At 43.4% G+C, this 24,958-nt stretch overlaps 2 protein-coding genes and 1 non-coding gene across 4 annotated transcripts in view; 1 reads left to right on the top strand and 2 right to left on the bottom strand.

Annotated features, from left to right (window-relative positions):
- Window positions 1-130: 130 nt before the first annotated feature.
- Window positions 131-19,513, bottom strand: ARL5B (ADP ribosylation factor like GTPase 5B). Its single transcript, XM_056114640.1, has 6 exons — window positions 19,278-19,513; window positions 8,441-8,501; window positions 6,210-6,357; window positions 5,345-5,428; window positions 2,866-3,017; window positions 131-1,556 (listed from the first exon to the last, which is right to left on the bottom strand). Exons 1-6 carry the CDS (start codon window positions 19,324-19,326, stop codon window positions 1,508-1,510), a joined length of 543 nt encoding a protein of 180 aa, XP_055970615.1. The 5' UTR covers window positions 19,327-19,513; the 3' UTR covers window positions 131-1,507.
- LOC130024110 (U6 spliceosomal RNA) lies at window positions 3,608-3,710 on the bottom strand. The gene has a single exon (XR_008792556.1). It is a non-coding gene; the product is annotated as a U6 spliceosomal RNA (small nuclear RNA).
- A 4,768-nt stretch (window positions 19,514-24,281) lies between the features above and the next one.
- NSUN6 (NOP2/Sun RNA methyltransferase 6) overlaps window positions 24,282-24,958 on the top strand; it is a 33,236-nt gene continuing 32,559 nt past the window's right edge. For both annotated transcript variants that reach the window (XM_056114618.1, XM_056114617.1), the window contains exon 1: window positions 24,282-24,421. In XM_056114618.1, coding sequence (XP_055970593.1) covers window positions 24,347-24,421 — 75 coding nt within the window. In that variant the 5' untranslated portion in view covers window positions 24,282-24,346. The remainder of the gene's footprint in view (window positions 24,422-24,958) is intronic.

Here is a 24,958-nt window from a genome sequence, read left to right as displayed (position 1 = left end):
ATGTAAAACCTGTCCTCACACTAAAGGAATACACAATTTAGATGATTTCAGCTGCCTTTAAACTTGTTAATGCTATCCCTTAAACTTATGACTATGACTTTTTCTTTTTAACTCTTGAAAACTTTCTAAGTTGTCAGTGTATTAGCTTTGAGTCTCTCCTAGTAAATAGCGTTCTAAATGTTAGGGTTAAAATTCAGCATTTCCTAGCATCCATCAAGAGACACAGAATATGAGGCATAATTGTGAACTGGCCACTAGCCTAAGCCTGTCTGCAGTGAAGATTCAAAAATAGAAGGAAAACCAAGTGGTTTTTTTTAAGTGATATACTGCTGGTGGTAGAAATGCTATTACAGATACAATTTTGAGTTTTAAGAAATAAAATGAACTATTTCCTAAGCAGATATAATGTTCCTTGTAAAAGGAATAGCTGAGTTTTTTACTGATAAAAAATGGCTTTGTAATAGGTAGTAAAATATATTCCAAGTGTGTTCTTTTCATTTAGTGCTGGTATGCTTTACTAATTTCCAATAGTTATAGATGCAGTGAGTAATGTGATACTTTAAATATACCAGATTTATCCAAAATATTTACCATCAGAATTGGGTTTTCAAATAAATAATTTGATTAGCTTATAACAAAACTAATTATGGGTTATAGGCAAGAAAGGACTCTACTCTTTTATCTAAGTAGTCCGCTTAATTTCAATGCTAATATTAGAAACTTAAAAATTACTTTTTTGGGGAAACTGAATTCATTTAAAGGCAGTTTTCATGATGTGTTATACACACACACAGACAGACACACAGACACACACAGATGTTTTATTGTTTGGGCCACACTCAGAGGTGCTGAGGGGACAAAGTGGTGCTGGGAATCAAACCCAGGATTTCCACATGCAAAGTATGCATTCAGCCCTTTGAGATATCTCTCCAGTCCCCATATAAATGCAAACACACACACACACACTCTCTCTCTCTCTCTCTCTCTCTCTCTCTCTCTCTCTCTGGGAAAGCTGAATATTCTGTAATAAGTTCTGTCCAAAAAATATGTTTTGGAGGGAGTAAATGTTTAATGTGGATTCAGTTTGTAAGCAGTACTTAGATTTCCACTACTACTCTGTCAAACCATTCATCATCTGGGTGGCAAAAAGAGGTGGTCAGTAAATGAAAGAACTGGTCATTAAAGTTATTACAATACTTAAGAAAACATATGGCAGATTCCTTACAAGGTAGTCAGCAAATCATTAGAATAAGCAGTCAGAAGAATTCTGTTGCTGAAAACATTGTTATACATCATATTCATCCAAATGAAGATTAGTGCATTTAAAAAAAAGTTAAGAAAAAAAAATCTTTTTTATGTTCCAGTTCGGCTGCACTTGATTCAAGTGTTGCTCATAGAGGTTTGTGTTGTTATAAATTAAACATGCTGCTGCCTTAGCAGCCAAAGGTACTAGGAAAAAATGTTCATGTCACAGAATAAATAGAGCAGTCTCTTTCGAGCAAAAAAGTTATCTCACACCAATCCGAGAAGTCATCCATTCTAGACCTTGGCATAACCTGCAACAAAAGACAGGAGCATTTTCAGAAGAAAAACCTTAGGACTTGAAAGTTCAAAGCAGGCTGATTATTTTTTTAAATCTTACCCAAAGGTTGGTACTACAATAATTATCGATGTAAAGGACAATACTTTATAGTATTTAAAATTTTAAGTGAAAATTTTAAGTGCAAGTTCTTAAAATGATCTTAAATGGTTTAGTAATATAGGGAATTGTTTAAAACTCATCTTGAAGATAAGCTATAGGGGATTTGCAAGAGTCCTTCTAAGATGAACTACACTGGAAACCACAGTAGAAAAACATCAAGATGGAGCCACAATAATAATACAGTGGGCAGGGCACCCGCCTTGCATGCAGCCAACCCAGATTCAATCCCCAGCACTCCTTATAATCCCCTGGGCATCACCAGACTAATTTCTGAGTTCATAGTCTGGAGTAACCTCTGAGCTTCACCAAAGTATCAAGAACGTCTTCTCCCAAAATAAACATCAAACGGCTTCTTACCTTCTACATTCTAAAAAACGGAACAGAATAGAGCATAGCTCAGAAAAGTTCATCTATTATTTTACAAACTATTTGTGAAAAATTAAGAGTAGGTTGCTTTGAGGCTAAGCAACTTAATGGAAATTAACAGAGTGAGATGTACAAGCTATACTGCTCATCTTGGCCTACTATATCCAAACCCGAGTTCTTAGGAAAGGAAAAAGACAGTATGATGGCCGTCTCAAATGTTATGGTCTAGATAGTGTTTCTCAAGTGGGCTCCAGGATAGTCCAAGGGAGCCAGAGGTGAAAATCACCACAATGGGGACAGGGGACTAGAAGAAAGTAGGGAGCCAATTGGTACGATAGCGGGGTCAGAAGGAGTTGTTTTTGAAAAAAACAGGCTGAAAGTATGATTTCCTGATAATAAAGGGAGCATGCTCTTTAGGAAAGCAGTAAGCTTTGGCTTAATTAGGTCCTTGTTAAAAAAAAATGTAAAAATTCTTTGATGACAAACACAGAACATGAATAACCCAAAATTTGGATGGTGAAAATTGAATGTGAAGTTTTCTGTATCTACTTTTGTTATTCTATGAAGAATTACAAAAAATGGGTCAGTAACTTGGTAAAATTCTAATTTAGCAAAGAGAAACTGACTAAAGTTAATGCGGCTTTGTAAGTCTTAGACACAATAAAAACAATCTTTAAGAAGAAAAAAAAGAATCAGGATCAAAAGCAAAAACAAAATAAGAAACAGGAGCAAAGAGAAAATAAAAGTCTACAATGTTTGAAAGAAGCCATCGGCTTTCTGACACCGACTGTACTTACCCTTCACCTGTTAAAGCACAGCAGGACTGGATGTGCCAAGGATGATCCTTAATGGAACTAAGGGTGAGGTATTTAGAGATTTCAGCTGCTGTCATACACCCTTTCATATCCTGTTTATTTGCAAAGATAAGGACTGCAGCCTTCCTTAAATCCTGCAAATAATACAAACTATTACTAATATGTGAAATATCAAAATAAAAATCAATGCTCATTGCGGCAGGACTTATGTAACCAAAATATTAGAAACCACCTAACTATTCATAAGCAGATGCACAGATGAACTCTGTAGTATTCACACATGTAGTCATCAATTAAACATGCATACAAACACGAATAATTTATAACATCACGTTAATTTTTATGAACAAAGAATCTGATTTTCTGTACAACTAGCAGATATATACCAATGTTGTAAAAGTGGAAAAAAGGATTTGCAGGTATGTCCCTAGAGACCCCAGGCACTGCCAGGGTGATTCTGGTCACCCCCTGCACTACAGAGTCCTCGAGAGAGAACCAGGAGTGGCCCCAGGGTGCCCTGAGCACTGCTGGGCGACCCCTGTCCCCCACTCCCCCCACATGTACAAAGGAATGATGATCGTGATAGTGGAATTCTTTCAGGATTAACTGAGAAAGAAGCAAGGAAATTAGATTGGAGAGGGCTCACAGGACATTTAGTATTTTAAGCTGAATGGTGGGTACATGATAAATGTTTCATTTACCTAATTTTTTTTTAAGGGACAGTGAAAATATAGAATTCGTCATCAATCTGTGTGCCATCCTTGAGTAGGGACTGTGCTAATCTTCTGTGTCATTTTGATTTTAGTATATGCACTTCCAGTGAGCACTGCATATAGCTGAAAAAATGAGTGGTCCCAGATATTCATAATGAATTTTCAGTTATTAAAAAAGTGTGGGGAATGTTTCACTCTTTTCTTGCCTTAAGAGGCATGCCCAGAGGGGAAAGGGTGTTGCTCCCTTCCGCCTTTTTTCCTCTGGAAAGAAAGATGGCAGCTGCTTCAGAGCCTCATGGAAAGCCAGGCATGAGCAGGTCGTGATGGGGCGACTGAAACCTCATGGGAAGGGGGGCATTCCCGGCTCATCCTTCACGCCCTACCGAGGTCACGAGTTGCCCCCCACGAGCGGCTCTCCGGCAGGGTCATGGCTCCAAGAGCACAGAAACCAATCTCATAATTATCTGACTCTCAGCAGAAATACTTCCAGGCTTAATGAGTAAAATACCAGAAATCCAAAATCGCGCGGCCACGACATCATTTGATTCTTGTAACCAGCTGTAGAAAACAAATTATTTCACAATGCCTTTTCAGCATGTCTGATTTGGGGGTGTAAACTCTAGATATTATGGTGCATCTTTTGTGAAAACAATGAATCTAATCAAAGTATATAGAGTGTTAACTAGAATTCAACTGCCTCACAGGTATTGGGAGGGTTGGGAGGGGGCAGTTATTGGGGTTCTTAGTGGTGAAAAAATAAGTATTGGTCAAGGGAAATGTGTTTGATAATTGCATGACCGAGACTTAAACCTGAAAGGTTTGTAACTTTTCCCACAGTGATTCAATAAATAAATAAATTAATTAATTTTAAAAACAGAGACTAAGGCATAACAAAGTATTAACTCTTGAAAAACTTGCTCTGTTCAGAGTAAGTACTTCAGCAGGAAGATGAAAATCAAAACAATGAGATACCATCTCACACCAGGGAGACTGGCACAGAGAACAAAAACCACCAGTGTTGGCACAGATGCAGGGCAAAGGGACCCACATTCACTGCTGGGAGGAATGTGTCGACTGGCCCAACCTTTCTGGAAAACAATATGGACACTTCTCACAAAACAAGGAATTGAGCGTCAGTGGGACCAAGCAATTCTACTCTGGGCTTCGACCCTAAGAACCCAAAAACTCTCTTCAGAAAAGACATTTGTACTCCTTATTTTCACTGTGGCACTATTCATAATAGCAAAACTCTGGAAACAACCCATGTGTCCAGGAACTGGTAAGTGGATAAACAAGCTATGAGACATATATATATATATATATATATATATATATATATATATATATATATATATTATATATAAAGGTGAACATGAAAGCATATAAAAAATATATAAAAATAAAAAACACAATAAATTTGTGTTGTAAATATGTTAAAGGAAGAATCAAGCAATATTGGTTTGTTGAGAGATTTCTAACAGATGGAAATTCTTGTTTGAGAAGGATTTTGAAATTTAAAAAACAAAATAAATAAAACCCCACAATTAACATTTTACCCCCCAAAATGTTAGTACTCTACAAATTAATGTAATAACTAAACTTAAAAATGAAAATTCCTGACTTTCATACTTCCATCAATACATAAAACCTTGTTAATGATGAAATAATCAACACTGAACATGGATTAACAAAAAAGCAAAACCAGCACAGATATTTCATTTTATTATTTGTTTGCTTTCAAAATTTACCTCGTGAGCCAACATTCTGTATAATTCTTCTTTTGTAATAGCTAGTCGTTCCCTGTCAATGCTATCAACAACAAGAATGATGAACTAGAAGACAATTAAAAAGAAAATTAAACAGGATCTTTAAGTTTGCGGCAAAATTACTTTCAATTAATATGTACTTCATATGGCATCACTGTCACTAAAGAATCGACCACTTTATCAGTTTACATTATATTGAATTCCATCAACCAGTAAAAAATAAGATAACTCATAATTTTAACGAGCAAAGAGTAAGCCCAAATTATTTTTTTAAAGTGATATTTAAATATATAGCTTTCCATAACTCTTAATATTTTTTAATGCAGGTAATTAAAAGCAATTTTTAAATGTCACATAATTTAAATAATGCTTAAGTAACGTCTAAAAAGTTGTGCAAGTTTGGGGAGAAGTCATAATTTATCCTAGCATCTGATATCGCCAATGATGGAGATACTACAATGTCCTACAAAGATGAATACAGAATTTGCCCAACAGAAATGGCTCCATCAGTAACAACTACCAGTCCTTTTTCTATTTTCCTTTCCACTTTAATGTGAGAAACCTCAAATTCATTCCAACAAAGATCTTACTAAAAGGGAACCACCAACATGCCTTATGTATAGCCTATATGGAAGGTTTGCTCCTTGGTTGTTTTTACAAAGTCAGAAGTGGGCCAGAGAGCAACTAAGTAAGCTGGGGTGTACAGAGAAGGCCCAGATGTGATGCTCCACATCACAAGCACAGTCCCCACACACTACCACGAGTGACCTAGGAGATGCCCCAGAGCACCACTGGGTGTGGCCCTCAACAAAATAAAAAACAGATCTCAGCAGTCACTTTCCTATACCTCTGTGTTGGAGTAATACGTGTTCCAGGATGACCGCAGTGACTCCTGACCACCGATATCCCACATAAGAAAATGTGTGTTCTTCACAACAATTTCTTCAACGTTACTTCCTATAGTTGGAGACGTATGAACCACCTCATTCATTAAGCTGTTAAAGACAGACACCACAAAAACTCATAAATCTTGAGAACTTGCAGTCTTATCTCTAACATGCATCAGCCTTCATTATGATTACCAATGACAGTAGCACTAACATCAAAAATAGAACCTTGGTGAACATTTTGTGCTAACAAGTACCTAGATAAAGAACAGATCCGGAAGGAAACTTGTATTTTCATTTTATGGAATAAACTACAGAATGTAATAAATAGATGGAAGGAAACTGTGCTGTGAGTTTGCTTTTCTGAGGCTCACCTCCAATATCACCATGCCCTGTTACCAAAATCCAGTCAATAACCCATCTTTTAAAAAGCAAGTTTCTAAGTGTGGTTTTAATAATTCCAAAGTAGCAACCAAGAACTACAGGCTACCTGTAATGCTGAAAACTGTCTAAGTGAGAAAATAAATCTGGCTAAACCATAAAATTATTTCCATTAGTCTCAAATATCAAAACAGGTTAAGCTATTCATTCAATGAATATGTATTTGCCTATAACACGCTGGTATTATGATAGAAGAAGTGCACAACTGTCAGGTTTTTGAGGCCATGTGCAGTTATCTCAATAATTACAGGTGTCTGAAATGTTTGTCATGCTGAAGATTAAATCCTATTAAAATACATAATAATCAATAACAGTTTTAAAAACAAGCATTCAACTTCGAGACCAGCATATATTAGCTTTTTAGTAAAGTATTGAAAAAGACTTTACACATTGCTTAAGTGAAATATTTCTAGAAAGCTCTCAGCTGAGACACTTACAATGAGGTAGGAAGGGCTAGAGAGAGAATAGGCACTTGCCTTGCACACGGCTAACCCGGATTCGAACCCTGGCACTACAAACGCTCCCAAGCCCCTCCGGAGTGATCCCTGAGCACAGAGCCAGGAGTAAGTCCCAATCACTGTCAGCTGTGGCCCCAAACCCAAAGTAAAAAAAGAGATAGGAAGAGATAAGAGCCACAGGATGTTGCACTGTATTTTGTAACTTGGTTAAAATTCTTGGTACACAGAGCATCGCTGCTGCGGAACAATGAGAGGCCAGGACTGGCGGGGAAAGGACACTGGGAAGTATTTTGACAAGGGAATTGATGGCCACTGATCTTGCTTTTAAAGTATTAATGTACTTTTTTCTGAAAGTATCAGACTACTAAAATGATATCTTCTGGAGCCAGCCTCCTGTCTTTCGATCTGACAAGTCTGTGTTTAAGCATTGGGAGGGCCGAGAGAGCTTCCTGGAGACTGCTCTATTCCCACGAACCTCCGTGTGCGGGAACTTCAGCTGTGTTCTTTCTACCCACCTCAGCACTGCCTCTGTTTATGTTAGCTGAGCATTCATTCTTTCTCTGAAGATCAGAAAACAAGTGTCTGTAAAGCCTCTAGCAAATATACAATCATTTATCTTTTTTAAATCTTTTTTTTGGGGGGGGTGTCACACCCGGCGATGCTCAGCAGATCCTCCTGGCTCTACACTTAAGAATTATTCCTGGAGGTGCTCGGGGGACAATATGGGATGCTGGGAATCAAACCCATGTAGACCATGTTGGCTGCGTGCAAGGCAAATGCCCTATCCGCTGTGCTATCGCTCCAGTCCCTCTTTTTAAAATCTTACCTTTATTTATTTTTGGTTTTTGAGCCATAAAAAAGTTCTTGGTATTCAGGGAGCTATATGGGATGCCTGTGATCAAACCTAGGTCATCTGCGTAAGACTAACGCCCTGTCAGCTGTACTATCTCTCTGAGCCCCATTTAAAATTTGTATTTATTTTTGTAGGGATGGGGTGGGTTTGGGCCACAATTGACCGTGCTCAGGGCTAATTGCAGGCTCTGTACTTAAGAGATCACAATGCAGTCCTGGGATCAAATTGGGCTCAGCCACAAATAAGACAAGCACCTCAAACCCTGTTCTATCTCTCCAGCCCCCAATGTATCACTTTTTAAGTAAATTGTGTGTTTGGGAAAATAAAAAATTATATATTTAAGATCGGCACTACATTATAATGGTATCTCATTAATCACAGAAAATGAATTCCAAGAACTAAAACAATGAAAACGGTTTAAATAAACTCCCATACTTACAATTGATAAAGAATGGTGGTTTTCCCTGCATTATCCAGTCCCACTATAATTACTTTGTGTTCTACAAAAAGAAAGCAGACCATAAACATTTAACAATGTATCCCACAATTACATGCTTTTCAACACAATGATGATCCAGTTCTGAATGAGAATCAAGTGGATACTTAATTGTTATTTACCAAAGAAAGAGAGCAGTTGACATCAGCCTACCTGGCATACATGTAGCAGCTGATGGCCCTGGTGTTCTCTACCTCACTAGCTTATACAGAATGGTGTAGAGGGTTAAGTGGGAAGTACAAAGGGACCTTGTCATTTAGACCAAGGTGGGAGGTGGCAGTGGATCCAGATACTAATATTGACATGCTAACATCAAAAAGTAAACTCAAAAAAAAAAGTTTCACACCTGCTTGCCATCTCTACTTATCAAATTAGTGCTTTATCAAATTGTTTTTACATCTGGATGTTTCTCACCTGTACCAAGATGGTTTTCTTTTCACTTGTTCCCATGAGGTTTTCCCTGTTGCTAGGACTGACACGTATACTTTAAAATGTTTTCTCATTTCTTCCAGTAACTTACAGGTCACTAACCTTGAAGGCTTTTTCCATCAGAATTTGCCCGATTCTGCTTTTGTGGTGTCAGGTTTGGAGTCCAGGCCTCAAACACGGAGGCAAGCGCCCGACTATGCTCCATCCCTGGGCCCAGTGTGAATTTTGCAGCTTTTGTACCCACTGGAGTGGCCTCGACTACTAAAAACCCTACCTTCGTATCTGCCAGTAAGTCCGTGCCTCAGAGCTGGGACTTTCAGAACCAGTGCGGCAGCAGACGCTGCTGTATCCGAGACTAATGGTGTTTGCTCAGTAGAACTCACTAATTCTCTTTTGAAGCTATTAAAAAATAGCTCCCTTCCGATTTCTAATGGTGCCCATTTCATTTACTGGTACCCTGTTCTTCTCCCTTCCAGTATAAACACAAGACCACTCACTGGTGGACTATGAGACAATTAGACAGCCTGTAACAAAATAGTCTCAATGTTTGTGAAATTTGGGTCACAGCTACAAACTCCACCAGCCCAACATCTGGAGACACAATGGACCCTGACAGATGTGAGAAGGAAGCAAGAGGGGCTAGAGCCCAAAACAGATAATCCAGCTGGAAGGAGGAGCACTGCTGAAGCTGCACAAGGCCATACTCAAGGATCAGATAGTCCCCGCTCCTGACTTTGTTTTTTTATCATGATGATCAATTACAATGCCCTTAAGTAATACACCACTTGGAAAGATGGTCTCCAATTGGATTGGGAACAATTCAGATTGGTCTCCAATTTGAACCGAGAAGGGTGAGAACTCTCTCTCTCTCTCTCTCTTTTTTTTTATTTTTTAAATTTTTTTGGGTCACACCCGGGGATGCAAATGGGGTTACTCTTGGCTCTGCACTCAGGAATTACCCCTGGCGGTGCTCAGGAGACCATATGGGATGCTGGGAATCGAACCTGGGTTGGCCGCATGCAAAGCAAACACCCTACCCGCTGTGCTATTTATTGCTCCAGCCCCAAGGGTGAAAACTCTTAAGCAGAACTGAGTATGAATGTAACTAATGTTGCTTAGTTTCAAATATTCCATTAACTTCAAGTCTTTTTCAGATTCACTGATAAGAGAATTGTAGCAATGAAGACAAAACATACAATTTCAACTGTTTCTCATGGTATGTGTGTGTGTGTGCGCGCGCATGCATGCACACCATGTATCCTTAAAGTAAAATGAGGCCTATCTATTGATTTAAAATTATCAATATCCCAAGCACATGTACCAAAATACCAACAGAAAGGGAACAACTTAATTGCTTATTGAGTGACTGGGAATCACATCACACTTAAGGCAAGTTCTCTACCACTGAGCCATATCCCTTGCCCCTCTTTTTTTAAAAGCATGCAATTTTGGGGGGGGGAAACTTCTTAAATATCATTGTACATAATAAGAGTGAAATCAAGTTCAGAGGGGCTTGGAAAAAAACATACAAAATGAAAGATATTTATATGCACTTGCATAACTACTACTTCCTTTTTCTTTCCAGTATTTAGCTGCTATCTGAATATGTCAGTGACCAAAGACCTAAGGTCACAAATGCTTGTTAGTATAAATATTTTTACCTATTCAAGGAACAAAAGAGGACAATGTGGATGACAACAAATCTCTTGTCTGTAAGCAAAAATGGAAAATGCAGCTTTAACACCAGTAAGTGGGGTCCATAGCTCAACACGGAATGGGGGTGACACTTGTCACAATAGGAGGCCCCTTTGGCTTGAACCACCAGTAATGCAATAAGCCTAGGAGCACCCCAGAAGCACCACTGCACGTGGGCCCCCCAACAAAAACAGTGCTGACAAGTTCTATCTAGATGCAAGTGGGTCAGGGGAGAGAAGTCACAGCACGAGTTGGGCGAACCCCCAGACTCCAGTCCACCCCACATCACTGCTGGGTGTGGCCCTACTTAAAAAAAAAGTCACCACCAGTTACTTGGTATTATTAAATCAAGTCTATTAGATTTTCACATTCATACATACCAAGAGCGCAACTATACCCTATAGAGGCTGCCTGGTATTAAAAAGGAAGGGCTCCTCATGCCTGAAAAACCTGACCTAGTGTGCATGTTAGCACCGCAGGTAGGGCATTTGCCTTGCACGTGGCCGACCTGGCCAACCTGAGTTCGATTCCTCCGCCCCTCTAGGAGAGCTGGGCAAGAGTTATCGTGGCCGCACGGCAAAGCCTGGCAAGCTCCAAGCGACGTATTCGATATGCAAACAGTAACAACAAGTCTCACAATGGAGACAATACTGGGCCCGCTCGAGCAAATCAATGAACAATGGTAGGACAGTGCTACAGTGGTACAGTGTGCATGTTATGTACTGCTTTTTTGGTGGGCCATAATCAAGAAGCCATACACATTTCTTACTCTATTTACTGAGCCGCAAAAAAATTTCCTTTATTTGTCATAATTAAAACAGATATGAAAAGGTGTTTCAAGTCTGTTCTATTTATATTACTTAGCAATAATCCTTTTCACTTGTGGACCTAATGGGTTTTCAAAAACACAGAACCACACCATCATATCCCTTGACAACTTCAACTAGTAACCTGTACATGTGCACCACAAGGAGTGTAGCCTCTAGGTCCTCAAACTACTTTCACTAGAATGAAGCCCTTTCGTTGACAGACTCTGCTGGAGTCCCAGCCAGCCATAAACAAACACGTGCACAAAATTAAAGTCTTTGTTTTGAATAGATTTCACATATATAAAAGAATTAATTTTTTTTTTTACTGGGCGGAGTGATAGCACAGCAGGTAGGGTGTTTGCCTTGCTTGTGGTCAACCCGGGTTCAATTCCTCATCCCCCTGAGAGAGCCCGGCAAGCTACTGAGAGTATGCTGCCTGCACGGCAGAGCCTGGCAAATTCCCTGTGGTGTACTTGATATGCCAAAAACAGTAACAAGTCTCACAATGGAGAAGTTACTGGTGCCCACTCGAGCAAATCGATGAACAACGGGAGGACAGTGCTACAGAGCTATTGTTTTTTAGTGTACTGTTAAAAATCACTAAGCTACTACAGAGTATAAGCTACATATGCTTAGGATAAATATACGGGGTGGAGCATTTATTCAATATAGACGATTTAATGGCTAGAAAGGCATATAATCTTGGGTTCAGGCACTGCCAGTTTTCGCCCCCAAAAAAGCACACCTTGCCCATCGTGAGACTGCCGCACTAGGCACCCTATTGCCTTAGAAGTCTCCTTGAGATACATAGTACCAGCTTGCCCACAACACACTTTCAGTGTTACGGACCTATGCCATCTCCACGGCCCATCACCTACATGAAATAAAGGAAAAGATCTAGTTACAGGCACTGGAGAAGTGATTCAGGACTTCCTGACGTGAAGGGAACCCAGACAGTGAAACAACAGAAAAGGGAGGGCAGTGAGGATGTAAAACGTTGCAGGGCTGGGGCTATGGCTTGGTGGTTGAGCACTTGCCTTTCCTGCATGAAGCCCTAAATTTGATCTCCAGCAAAAAGAGAAGAGAAGGGAAGGGGAAAGGTGATTAAAGTATGACCCCATGCCATCTGCTGAGCAATGGACCCCACTCATCAGGGGAAGGAGAAGGGAAAGAGGAACAGGAAAGAGTGGGAGGAAAAGGGAGGGACGGGGAGAGGAGAAAAGAGAAAAAAGGGAAAGGAGGACAGAACTGAGTGGTAGTACAGTGGTGGGTAGGGCACTTGCCTTGCACACGGATGACCCTGGTTCATTCCCAGCATCCCATATGGTCTCCAGAGCCTGCCAGAAGTAATCCCTGAGTGCAGAACCAGGAGAAACCCCCAAAGCACTGCCCAGTGTGGCCCACAGAAACAACAACAATGAGGGGGGAGAGGGGGAGGAGGAGGAGGAGGGACAAGAAAGAGGGGAGAGAGAGGAGAGGTAAAGAAAAGAGAAAGAAGATTCATTTAGGTTATCCCTGGTGACACATTACTGAAATGAAGATTCCATGGCAGTAGCTTTACTGAATGACCTACTTCTGATAGTTTCTATTTTTAGAATGTTCATTCCATGTATGTATGTGTGTGGGTGTGGGGGGGGGGGTTTGAGGCCAGAGCATACTCCTGGCTCTGTGCTCTGGGAACCGTATGTGATGGATGCAGGGGATTCAAATCTGAGTTGGCCGCAAGCAAGGCAAGCACCTCACCTACAAGACTCTCCGGACCCTCATTTCTTGTTTAAATACTAGTCCTCATTAAACTGACAATATAAGTTACTCATAATATATTGGGCAATTTGGGAGGAAATAACTTAAAAATATAAACATTTTACAAATTCAGTAAATTCTAAATGGAATAGAAAAGCTAGGTCAATCATGGTCTATCTGCTGAAAACCAAAGATAAAGAGAAAATCCTGAAGGCAGCTGGCTACTAAAGAGCAAAAAGATAAGAATGTTAAAAAAAAAAAAAGAATTTTGGAGGTGAGAAGTCAGTGGGATGATGAATTTATAGGCAGAAAAAATAGAAATCTAAGAAATCATGATTTCTAAGAAAATTGTAAAACTGGGTTAGAGCAATAGTACAGAAGGTAGGGTGGTTTGCCTTACATGTGGTGAACCCGAGTTCAATTCCCAGCATCCCATATGGTCCCCCAAGCACCACCAGGAGTAATTTCTGAGTGCAGAGTCTGGAGTAACTCCTGAGCATCACTGAGTATGACCCAAAAAGCATTAAAAAAAAATTAAATCTAAGAAATCTAAGAAATTATGAACCTAAGAAAATATAATTTCTCTAAGATATCATATTCAGCAAAGATACCGGTCTAGAAGAAAGGTAAATAAAGGTATAATTGGATAGAAAGAACGAATAGAATTTAGTTATCACCAACAATACTCGAGCACAAAAATTCCAGGGGTCTTTGGCTTGAAAGGCAACTAGACTAGATGGAAATTCAAAAGAAATTTTTTTTAAAAAGTACATATGACTGATGACTGTTTATACAAAAAAATCGGTACAGCTTACACAACATACATGTCACGTGGGAAGGAGAGAACCAACTCAGCTGCAGTTTCAGAATTCTCTCACTTTCCAAACGGTGCGTTGTTCCTTCAATTAAGACTGCAGAAAGTTGCAGTCCTCAGAGCTATATGCAAAACAGGAATTGCCAATAAAGTAGTTAATCCAAAAGAAATGGAAAAGGAAAGGAATAACAGCATAAAAAATGCAGGTGAGGGGGCTGCAGCGATAGTACCGAGTATGATCCCTGGCATCCCATATGATCCGAGAGCCAACCAGGAGTGATCCCTGAGCACAGATCCACAATTAAGGGCTGAGCACTCCTGAGTCTGGCCCTCAACCAAAACCAAAACCAAATCTCAAAGAAACGTTTTCCAACTCAGCACTCTATATCCAGTTCGACTGTAAGCCAAAAGTAAAGAGATTTCCATTTTCAGGCACTTGGAACAGCACCAAAACATATCACTTTTGAATACCTTTGCAGGAAATTAAAAAAAAAAAGATGTGCTTCATCAAACAGTAAAGTCATAATAAAACAGAAGAGTTACGAAAATTCCTAGAATACTAGCAAAGACAAGTCCACAACAGCTGTGTATCAGGTCCAGTAGGAGCAGGGTGGAACACTGGGCCAGAGCAGAGAGAAAAAGCACCTGGCAGGTGAGAGGCGGGAAGCCTGTGGAGTGTGCTTCTGACAGTGTGAAACCACTTAGTTAAATATGCCAAGAAAATCAAAGCAAGAGGATGTCATTATTTACTCCAGGAGAATTCTTTTTTTTTTTTCCTGAAGAAATCATGGAAAGATAATATAGCACAGTGTGGCTCAGCAGGAACAAAACTTTTAGAGTGAAAATAATGAGGGCCCTCCTGGGACTGCATCGCAACTGAGAGTGCTTGGCATAAGTTCTCAAGTTCAAATCTCCAGTGTCCCACAGGCATCGAGCTTGAGCCTGGCACCTCTCTCTAGATGGGCTTGAATGATCTGCTGTCTATGCAGCCAGGTGTGTGTCCACACCACAAAAAAGAGGAGGGCCCCAGTGAGCAAGCCGGTTAGGAGTGTGACCCCTGGCAAACGCTGCAATTCGAAGTGTATGACCTTCACATTTATTTGTATTTCTCAGAAATATAGGGAAATGTCTCTATACTGGGAAAGGAATTAACAAGATACCTGGGTCCAAACTGAAAGTATAGCAGACAGGGTGTTCGCCTTATACACAGCTGATCCAGGTTCGATCCCCTGCATTCCTTCTGCATTCCCTATGGTTCCCTGTGCACCCAGGAGTAATCCCTAAGCACAGAGCCAGGAGTAATCCCTAAACACCCCTGTGTGTGACAGAAACCCCCCCACCGAAAAAAAAACCCTCAATTTTTTAAAAGAGAATGTTGTTTTGATATAAATTTTGTTTTTAAAAAAATTCAACAAGACTTTTTTTGGTACTAGGAAAACATAATGAATATAACTCATGCCTCAGAGTTTATTAAAAGAACCATGAGAACCAATAAATAGTCTTATGGGTACAGGTATGATAAGCTTTATTCCGAAAAGCAAGACAGTAAAGACAGTGAGAGTTGGGGCCGGAGCGATAGTACAGCGGGAAGGACTTTTGTCTTGTACATGGCCGACCCCTATTCAATCTCAGGCATCCCATATGGTCCCCCCAAGTACCGCTAGGAGTAATTCCTGAGCACAGAGCCAGGAGTAACCCCTGAGCACTGCTGGGTGTGACACAAAAGGGTAAAAAAAAAAAAGACGAGAGTACCATGGGGAATAGAAAGGTCTTTCTGAAGTGTGATGACATTTTATCAGAAATCTGAACCATAGACAAGTATGGATAGAATGTTCAATAACAATGCCATAAAATTGGATAACGGGTCTTAAAATGCTTTCAGGCAATAAAGATAATTAGATAACAAAGTCACTGTTATTTGGTTTTGAAAATCAACTATGATTAAAAGTATTTTATTCAGCACTGTGGTGGGTAAGGTGTTTGCCTTGCTTGCAGCAGACATGAGTTTGATCCTTGGTAGCACTTATGCCACTGAGCACTGCCAGGAGTGAACCCCAAGCACAGCTGGGTGTAACTCAACACCCTTACCTCCACCTCCACAAGTATTTTATTCATCCTTAATTCTCAGTAGAACAAGAACTGATTACAGTTGTACAATGACGACAGACATCCATGAAAATTTTAAAAAGATTTTTTTAAAAAAAGAGAATGCTCAAATTCTTATGTGAATTTGAAAAATACACATGATGACTTTATACACATATACACAAGCACATAGGTACATAATATAAAGATAACTAAATTTTGGAATTACTTCTTCCATTGAGAGGTGCCAAAGTAAACAGTCTTTTATTTTAAAATTAAATTTAAAAATGCAGAACCTATTTATTTTGAAATAGTTTTTGTTTTTGTTTTGGGGCCACACACGTTGGTGCTCATGGCTACTCCTGGCTCTCCACTCAGAGATCTCTCCTGGTGGGGCTTGGGGTACCATATGTGGAGGCGAGATTTGAACCTGGTTGACTGCATGTAAGGCAAGCGTCTTACCAGTTGTACTATCCTCAAGGCTCTTGAAATAGTTTTAAAGCATTAAAATTCTCTTCCTGGAATGGTATTGAGTATATGAGTTTTATAGAACTTGGTATTCTAAAAATGCTGGGGGGGGGGGGGAGGGTTGGGGAGAATGCCAGTTAGGAAAACACTGCAGGAGAGGGTAAGGAGCACAGATATGCAGTTCTTGATTCTACCTGCACAGAAAAATACCCTGGCACTGATACCCAGACCACCACTCTAATTTAACTGGTCTGAGATAAGGTCTTGGGACTATCATTCTAAATACATCCAAGAATAAATGGTTTGAGAATCTCTCTCTGTGGTGAAAACGAAAATGCTGAGACTGACAGTTAATTTTGTTGACACAGAAAGCTAGACTGCAAGACAAAGACAGCAATCTGCTCACATTACATATTTCCATGCTTTGAAACCTGTAAGCATAGTAACCAAATTCTTCCTCTGCCCCTAAGGCTTGTCTTGGGTGACATATAGGCCCTGTAAGATTGACACAGAGGACACCTCTCCAACCTCATCCTCTTCCTCTACAGCCAAACCACTGCGAACTTCCTTCCTAATATCAAGGGATTTTAAGGTCTCCAATTTGCATATTATCAACCCTTCTTTTGAGAAAAACATGCTCCTTCTACTTAGCCTGCCTGACATACTTTATCAATTACTATTTATCATTAAAGTTCAAGTATACCTTGATCCTTCCAGGAACCATGTGAGTCAAACCTCGACTTTATACATATCTTTACACAGCAACGTTTGTCTCAGTTTACTCATTCTTGATTGGCTATGTATCTTTGGACTGTTTTGTTTGTTTGTTTTTGTTTTGTTTCTGGGTCACACCCAGCAATGCTCAGGGGTTATTCCTGACTCCACTCAGAAATCACTTCCTGGCAGTGCTCGGGGGACCATATGGGATGCCGGGAACTCGGGTTGGCGACATGCAAGGCAAACACCCTACCCTCTGTATTATTGCTCTGACCCAGTTTTACAATTTTCTTAGAAATCATAATTTCTTAGATTTCTTTTTTTCTTTTTTTTTTTTTGGAGTGAACCCGGCTCAGCCTTGTGCAAGGCAAATATCCTACCTGCAGTGCTATCACTCCAGTTCCACTTCCTGATTATTTTTAATACTTGTATCTCCAAGGTCTTACTATGATGACTGACTTCAGGTCTACCACTAAACGTTATTTGCATGGATGAATGAGAATAAAATGACAGAACAGCCTCAAGATCTATATTTCAATAGGGAAGTTTGGAAAAGACAATCCCCAACACTAATGGATTCGGGTGAACAACCACGAGTCCGTAAGGGCAGCTATGAATATCTTTCTCCCTCCCTTTACATTCTGCTCCCTTCTAGCTTTGAAGCCTTAAAAAGAGAAAGTGCTGAAGAGTGACAATAAAATATAGAGGGCAGAAGCAAGACTAGGACCAATCTCACTGGGGGAACCCACGACTTTGTAATGTAGTCTCTTAAACAACGGGGAAACTGAGAAACACAGGTGATGGATGCACTGATTTCTCTAAGAGTCGGTGTATCTTAAGATATCGCTTTCTACAGCGATAAATTCTTATAACAAGAATTAGAACAACAACAAAATAAACCTGCTGAAAAATGATGTCAAAAATTTCTGGATAAATAGGCACAAGGAGTTGAAAATTCGGACCACTTCCAAACCTCTTGAAAATAACTGCCTTCACTGGTGATAAACACACATCTGCGTGTGTGTTTGCCTAGATCCGTATTTATAAGCAGGGATTATTTTAGTGTTATCGGTTCACTGAGCAAGCAGATTGCTGTCATTTCATTCTCCCCACGGTGTCTTAGATCCAGTAGAAGTTAAAAAAAAAAAAAAGACACCACATCAACAGTGAAAAAGTCATCGCGAAACACTGCTCTCTATTAGGTCCGTGATTAGGTCTGTGCGGTACATGCAGAATGAAACTAGCTGTGATGGGGAAACTGACTTCAAGGGCTTTAGGCTAAAGGAATGCCTCCAACTTCATCCCACCACCAGCGGGGCCAGGGCCCTCGTTATAGGGCTGTTTCTTTCTCTCTTCAGAAGACACCATCACACCTCATTCTGACTCAGAACAGGTTTTACAACTTCTAGGTGTCTAACTGCCAACGCGTAAGAGCCCTCTGAGACCCAAAGCGTTGGACTTTTTCCAGCACCCCAAAAAAGGACAGGGCTAAGTAAGGGGTCTGGCAGGCGGATTTTTGCAAACCGGGGTGAGACTCGGGACCACTCGTGAGAGAGACAGAGAGAGAGAGAGAGAGAGAGAGAGAGAGAGAGACAGAGAGACAGAGCGAAAGAGAGACTGAAACACAGTGAGAGACACAGAAACACACAAGACACAGAGTGAGGCAGAGACACAGAGAGACAGCCAGCAGGCGAAATCCCAACGCGAGGCAGCTCCGGCTGCAAGAGGCGATTTTCTTTCTTTCTTTTTTTAAAATCCCAAAGTTGACAGTTTCCAGGCCAGTGGACACGGGGCCCGGGGACGAGGGAGGGCCAGGCTCTGGCGTGTTCCGGGAGGGACCGGCGGGGCGTCCAAATGCCCGCGGGTTCCCGAAGGTGCATCCCGCTGGGCCGGGCCGGGCCGGGCCCCCACCGCGGACGCTCGGACGAGCAGGATCCCCGGCCCCGCTCCCGCAGCCTAGAACCCGGAGCCCCCCGCGGCGCCCGCGCCTCGGCCCGTCGCGCAGTCGCCGCCGCCTCACCTTGGTTACAGAAGAGGCTCCACAGTTTCGCGAAGATCAGCCCCATCATGAGCCCCCGGGGCGGGCCGCGGGGTCCCTTCAGCAGCAGGTGCCGCCGCGCCGGGCGCCCCCCTCGGCCGTGGGGAACTGCGCCGGAGGCGACCGCGGGGAACGCGCGGCGACGGCGCGGGCTGGCCCAGACGCCGCGCTCGGCCGCGCCGCCACCCGTCCCACGGCGTCGCGCCGAGCCCCGCACGGGAGAGTCCTTTGTTCCGAGCCCGCTGAGCCCAACGCCGACCCGTAGTCCCCCTCGCTCTGAACCCACCTCCACGGCGAGCGCCCCGGCCCCGCCGACAGCCCCGCCTCCGCCCCGCCTCCCCGCCCGCCCGCCCCCGGGCCCGCCCCCTGCCGCCGGGAGGGAGCCTGACGTCAGCGCGCCGGCGCCAGCGCGCGCCTCCGACGTGGCGTTTCCTCCGCCTCATTTCCGGTGGGCGGGGCGAGCCGGCGCGCGGGGGCGCGGGGGGGGGGGCGGGGACGGAGAGGGTGGGCCGGAGGGAGATTCCCGCCGGGCCGCGCCCGGGCGTCGTGGGGCGGGGCGGGGCGGGGCGGGGCCGGGGCGGCAGGTGAGCCCCCTCCCCCCGGGCCCCGCCTCGGGCCGCGGAGCCTCGGGGGACGCGTCGCCGTTTCCGGACGCTGCTTGCTTGCCCCGGGGCGACGAGGCGTCGCCTCCTCGCTGACCTCGGCGGGATTCGGGCGGGCGGCGGTTCTGAATTCGGCATCGAATCGACCCCGAGACGGGCCCTTGAGTGATGGGAGTTGGAGTTCAGGCTTGCGGGGTGTCCTAAAGGACCCCCAGGGTTTTGCCGGGCTGTCTGTAGTTTGCCCCCAAACCAAATCCACAAGATTTCCTTTGCACCCTCCCGATGAGAAAGACCCCATTTTTCTGAAGTGATCCCGTAAAACGGGAAGCTCGTGTATGTTGCACCGGGCTCCGGATCCCCAATAAAGAAAAAGCTCCAAGGGCTTCGAACGAAAAGAAGCTGAAACTTTGAAGGGGCGCGGGGGATACACAACGAGGAAATTCGATTTATTCCATTCTGTCTAATTGCAAAGCCCATTCTTAGGAAGCAGCTGCTTGCAACTGGAACTCGGTTCACTTTTCATGATTCAGTTCACTCAGCTGTTTCTGTTGCATGTTCTGTTCTGATTTTGGGGGGTTCAGCCCTGACTGCGACCTTTTATCCGGATGGTCCTCAGCTGCATTTTCTTTTCCAGGGTTTGGCTCTGAGAAACTAAAAAGTCTCATTAGCTGCCAGGGATAAAAGGAAGCTGAGAGCACCTGTCAAGACATGCGTGTGGGGTAGCGAATCTCAACTTTGGGGTACAGAAGGCAAGTTTCCCCTCCAAAATAGAGGGGAAGGGAGGTGCTGAGCCTGTGGATAACTTTTAGACCCAGGGGTGAGTCTGTAGTGTGGTTTTGTGTTTATGCCCTGAAGTGAGCAAGGGACACATGGAGCCCAATTTCACTCCTAACGTTTAAATCTAAACTTTACCTTGTGCAACTCAGTTTTCTTCGATTGTTAAACACTCCTGTTTCTGGCTTTCAGACTTCGAAGAGACAATTCTTGAAATTAAAAAAAAGTTTTTTTGCTGAGTCTTAAAGCAAAAAATGATGGCATGTTTTCATGATGACCTCGTGATAGTGTAGAGAGCAGATTTTAATTCTTTAACTTGTAAATAAGGGAGGAATATATAGAGAAAATAGATGGAAATTTTAAGGAACAAAGTTAAGCTTTTTTAAAAAAAACAAATTATACCTAATATTTCCTAGAATTTAGGGTTATTAGGTATAATTTGCAACATCAAACTAATTACACATAAACTTGGAGAAACCGGCTGCAGCTAGAATCGCATTCAGTTTACTACTGAGGTTAATAAAATAAGGGTGTGTGTGTGTGTGTGTGTGTGTGTGTATGTGTGAAACCAAAGCATTTAGGAACAGCATGTTCAGCCAACTGGGACAAAAAGCACAAAACAAAACAACTCTTAGATGGTTAAGATTATGTTCACTCACTTTAGTCTACTTGGTAAGTCTCCAGAGCTGTTCTGATAAAAAGCCAGCCTTTCTAGACTTTTTTGCCAAATCCCCTGTTTTGTCATGACATTAAACATTAAAGACAAGGACTTTGTTTTTGTTCTGATTAAGTTTTAGAGTGCCACAAACTGAAATTTAGGGTTCTATCTATGATTCTTTGGTTCCTCACTGCTCTTTCCCTCCTTTGGGGAATCAGAGCAAGTATTGGAAGTGGATAGCTTTAATAACCTTTTTGTGGCTGTCTTCCTAAAAGGGTCCTTTCTCCCTTAGAGAAATACTTCTCTATTTACCACCCAGCTTCTCATTTCTTGGAAAAGACTTGTACGGAGGAAATGCTCTCTTCACACAATCTGGGGGAAGACCTCAGCAGCCAATGATCTCTTAAACTCAATGTCTTTTTTCCTCCTCCTCCTCCTCCTCCTCCTCCTCCTCCTCCTCCTCCTCCTCCCCCCCCCCCCCTCCTCCTGCCCCTCCTCCTCCCCTTCCTCCTCCTTCTCTTATCTGAGAACCTTGGGTGTGTTACTCTGCAGGGTTCTCTTTTATTCAGCCATTCAGAATCTTCTTTTGCATTTTCATCCCTTCTTCTTTTCTCCTAAATACAAATTCCAGTCATTATTGGTACTAAGGTCATCATGATGTTGAGACAGCAGAAAAATTCCTTTAGAAATTCCTGGTATGGGGGTTTTCTGATACTTTCAGACGGCTGTCCAGGAGAATCCCAAGAACATTGAAGATACTGTAGTGGAAAGCTGTGGTGCTGGCTTTAGGAGCTGATGGTGGCATGGGTGTGGCTTGGTGACAAAGTGCATGGTGCATGTCTTGGGTTCTAATTTCTAGGACTGCAAAGGGGCGGGGCAGGGAAATCCAGATAACAAGGTTTCTCCTTTTTATTTATTTATTTATTATCTTGTTTTTGTTTTTGGCCACACCTGTGGTTACCTACCCCTGGCTCTGCACTCAGGAATTACTCCTGGCAGTCCTCAGGGGGACTATATGGAATGCTGAGGATTGAACTGGGTGGGCCTGAGCAAGGCAAACATTCTACCTGCTGTTTGTTCTGGCCCCATAAATAGCTAAGTCTTGATCCTGTTTCTCCTGATTAATTGTGAGGCCATGCAGAGTTATTTCAGCTCTGGAAGCCTTGATTTGCTTCTATGAAAAGAATGATAACCAACTTGTGGTTGTGGAGCTTAACGGCTGAAAGTTAAAATATTTTTACAGGTCCAGAGAGTACAGAGTTAAGATGCAAGCTTTGCAGGTGATTGTAGGGGCGACAATGGTCCCTTCTAATATATTTACAGAACCTAATTGGTGCTCCCAGGGCCATGTAATCCCATCAACGGCCAAGATCCAGAGACTATAAAACCAAGCTCCTGGACCTCTTATTTGTCTAGTTCTCACTCTTGGGTCCCGGCAGGCTACCGAGAGTATCTTGCCCACACGGCAGACTCTGGCAAGCTCCCCGTGTTGTATTTGATATGCCAAAACCCAGTAACAATGATGAGTCTCATTCCCCTGACCCTGAAAGAGCCTCCAATGTGGCACTTGCTAAAATCTCAGGGCTCGGTAGAATGGAAACATTACTGGTGCCTGCTCAAGGAAATCGATGAACAATGGGATGACAGTGATACAGTGAATTGGTGTAGCTTAAGTGGAAATGTACTATGCTTCAAAGTGATCTCTGTGAGAAAAAAAGGGTTAAAAATTCTTTCTGTTATCACCACAATATACTGCCAAAAACGCTGGCATGGAACTGGGAAATTTTTATTACTTTGGGTTTTGGGGCAACACCAAGAGGTGCATCAGGATTGTGCTGGGGATAGGTCAGACAAGGAAGCGCCTTAACCCCTATACTCTTACTCCAGCCCCTGGAGGAGTTATTCTGAGTTCCCTATTCAATCCTAAAATGATTTACTATGTTGAGGATCTGCTGAGCTTAAGGTATCACCCTCAAGTTAGAAGAGCCTTAATTTAGCTAATTGCAAATCCTAGCAGTGACTTTTTGACTTTCTTATGCATTCATGGCTAATCACATGCCATGATTATGATTGATTAATTAATTAACTTAATCACTTAGCTTTGAAGGGAATCTGAACCAGGTTCAGGGACCTGAGAGATAGGACAGCGGGAAGGGTGTTTGCCTTGTATGCGGTTGACCTGGATTCTATTCTCAACATCCCAGATGGTGCCCTGAGCGCCACCAGGAGTAATTCCTAGAGTGCAAAGACAGGAATAACCCCCGAGCATCCCCGGGTGTGACCCCAAAAAAAGCCATAAATAAATAAATGAACCATGTTCATTCACAACTGAAGTCCGACTGCCTGCCGGAGCAGGTCGTGGAAGGTTAATTTCAGTAAACCCGAGGCTCAGGATGATCCCTGGCTCCCTTCCCCCGCAGCTGTGCCGACTTCAGCTAGTAGGACAGCGCCTCACCTGCAGCAGGCTGCCTGCCACGCCTTCGCCTGATCCCCACGCCATTGGCCGCATTTTCCCGGCCCCTCCTTTGAGGATTGTAGCGCCCACCAGCCGCACCTCCCAACGTAGTGCGCCCTCCTCCCGCCCCTCACCGAGGTCGGGAATCACCACTGGGAAACCCGGCGCATGACGTCACGGAATAGCGGGCTGCGGATTGGCCCGTGGGAGGGAGAGTGGGTGGGCCCTGCCACCGGAAGTGGCGCAAGCCGGAAGCGGCTTGCTGAGGGGACGCTGTGGGCGCGGGTTTGGAAATGGGCTGCGGGCTTCGGCCGCGGCGGGGCTGGGCGGGTCCGACTGGGAGAGCGGCGCTCTCCTGACCGCGACTCGCTCGCCCGCTCGGTGTTCCTGAGGTGGCCTCCCGGAGCGGCAGGACCAGGAGGACGGGGATGGGCCCCGCGACCCTGAATGGACCGAGACGCTGAGAGGCGCCCATTTGTCGGGCGTCGCCATCGTCCTTCGGAAGGAGCCAAAGCACCGTGTCCAGCCTCTGCCTTGGAGGACTGAGCCGTCGGGGGAAAATATGGCTTTTTTCCCTAAAATAGCGCTGAGGCTTGAGGTTGAAAATTACCTCAGAGAAAGCTTTGTGAATCAGGAGGTAGGTCAGAGGGACACGTGAGATCGCAGAACGTGAGACGTTCACACACTCTTTTTAGCGAAATGGAAAGTTCTGAGAGAAGGAGGCTCATCGGTTCGGTTAGGCGGTCGCGCTTGGGCTGGGCTCGAACCCGCGCCTTAAGCCCGCGCCAACGCGCTCCTTGCTCTTAGCCCCTCTGAGACGAAATCTGTTTTTTTTTTTTTTTTTTGGAGGCCACACACGGCGATACTCAAGGGTTCTTCCTGGCCCTGCACTCTTGAATTCCTCCCTGGCGGTGCTCGGGGAACTCTACGGGGGTGCCGGGGATCGAACCCGAGTGGCCGCGTGTAAGACAAGCGCCCACCCCGCTGCACTCGCTCTCTAACGCAGAGGCAATCTAATTGAGTCCTGGTCCTGATTTTTAGGGGGTCGGGTGCAGACAACCCCACCCAGCCGTGTTCAGGGTTTACTCCTGGCTCTGTGCTGGGGGATCACTCCTGGCAGGGCTCAGGACACCGGAGGCGGTGCCTGGGCAGCAAAACCCCGCAGTAGCCCTCG

This window comes from Sorex fumeus, unplaced genomic scaffold (genome assembly GCF_029834395.1).
Source record: "Sorex fumeus unplaced genomic scaffold, SorFum_2.1 ptg000026l, whole genome shotgun sequence".
Classification (NCBI taxonomy): domain Eukaryota; kingdom Metazoa; phylum Chordata; class Mammalia; order Eulipotyphla; family Soricidae; genus Sorex; species Sorex fumeus.
The sequence above is the reverse complement of the archived record's forward strand: the minus strand, read 5'-3'. Positions and strand labels throughout refer to the sequence as shown.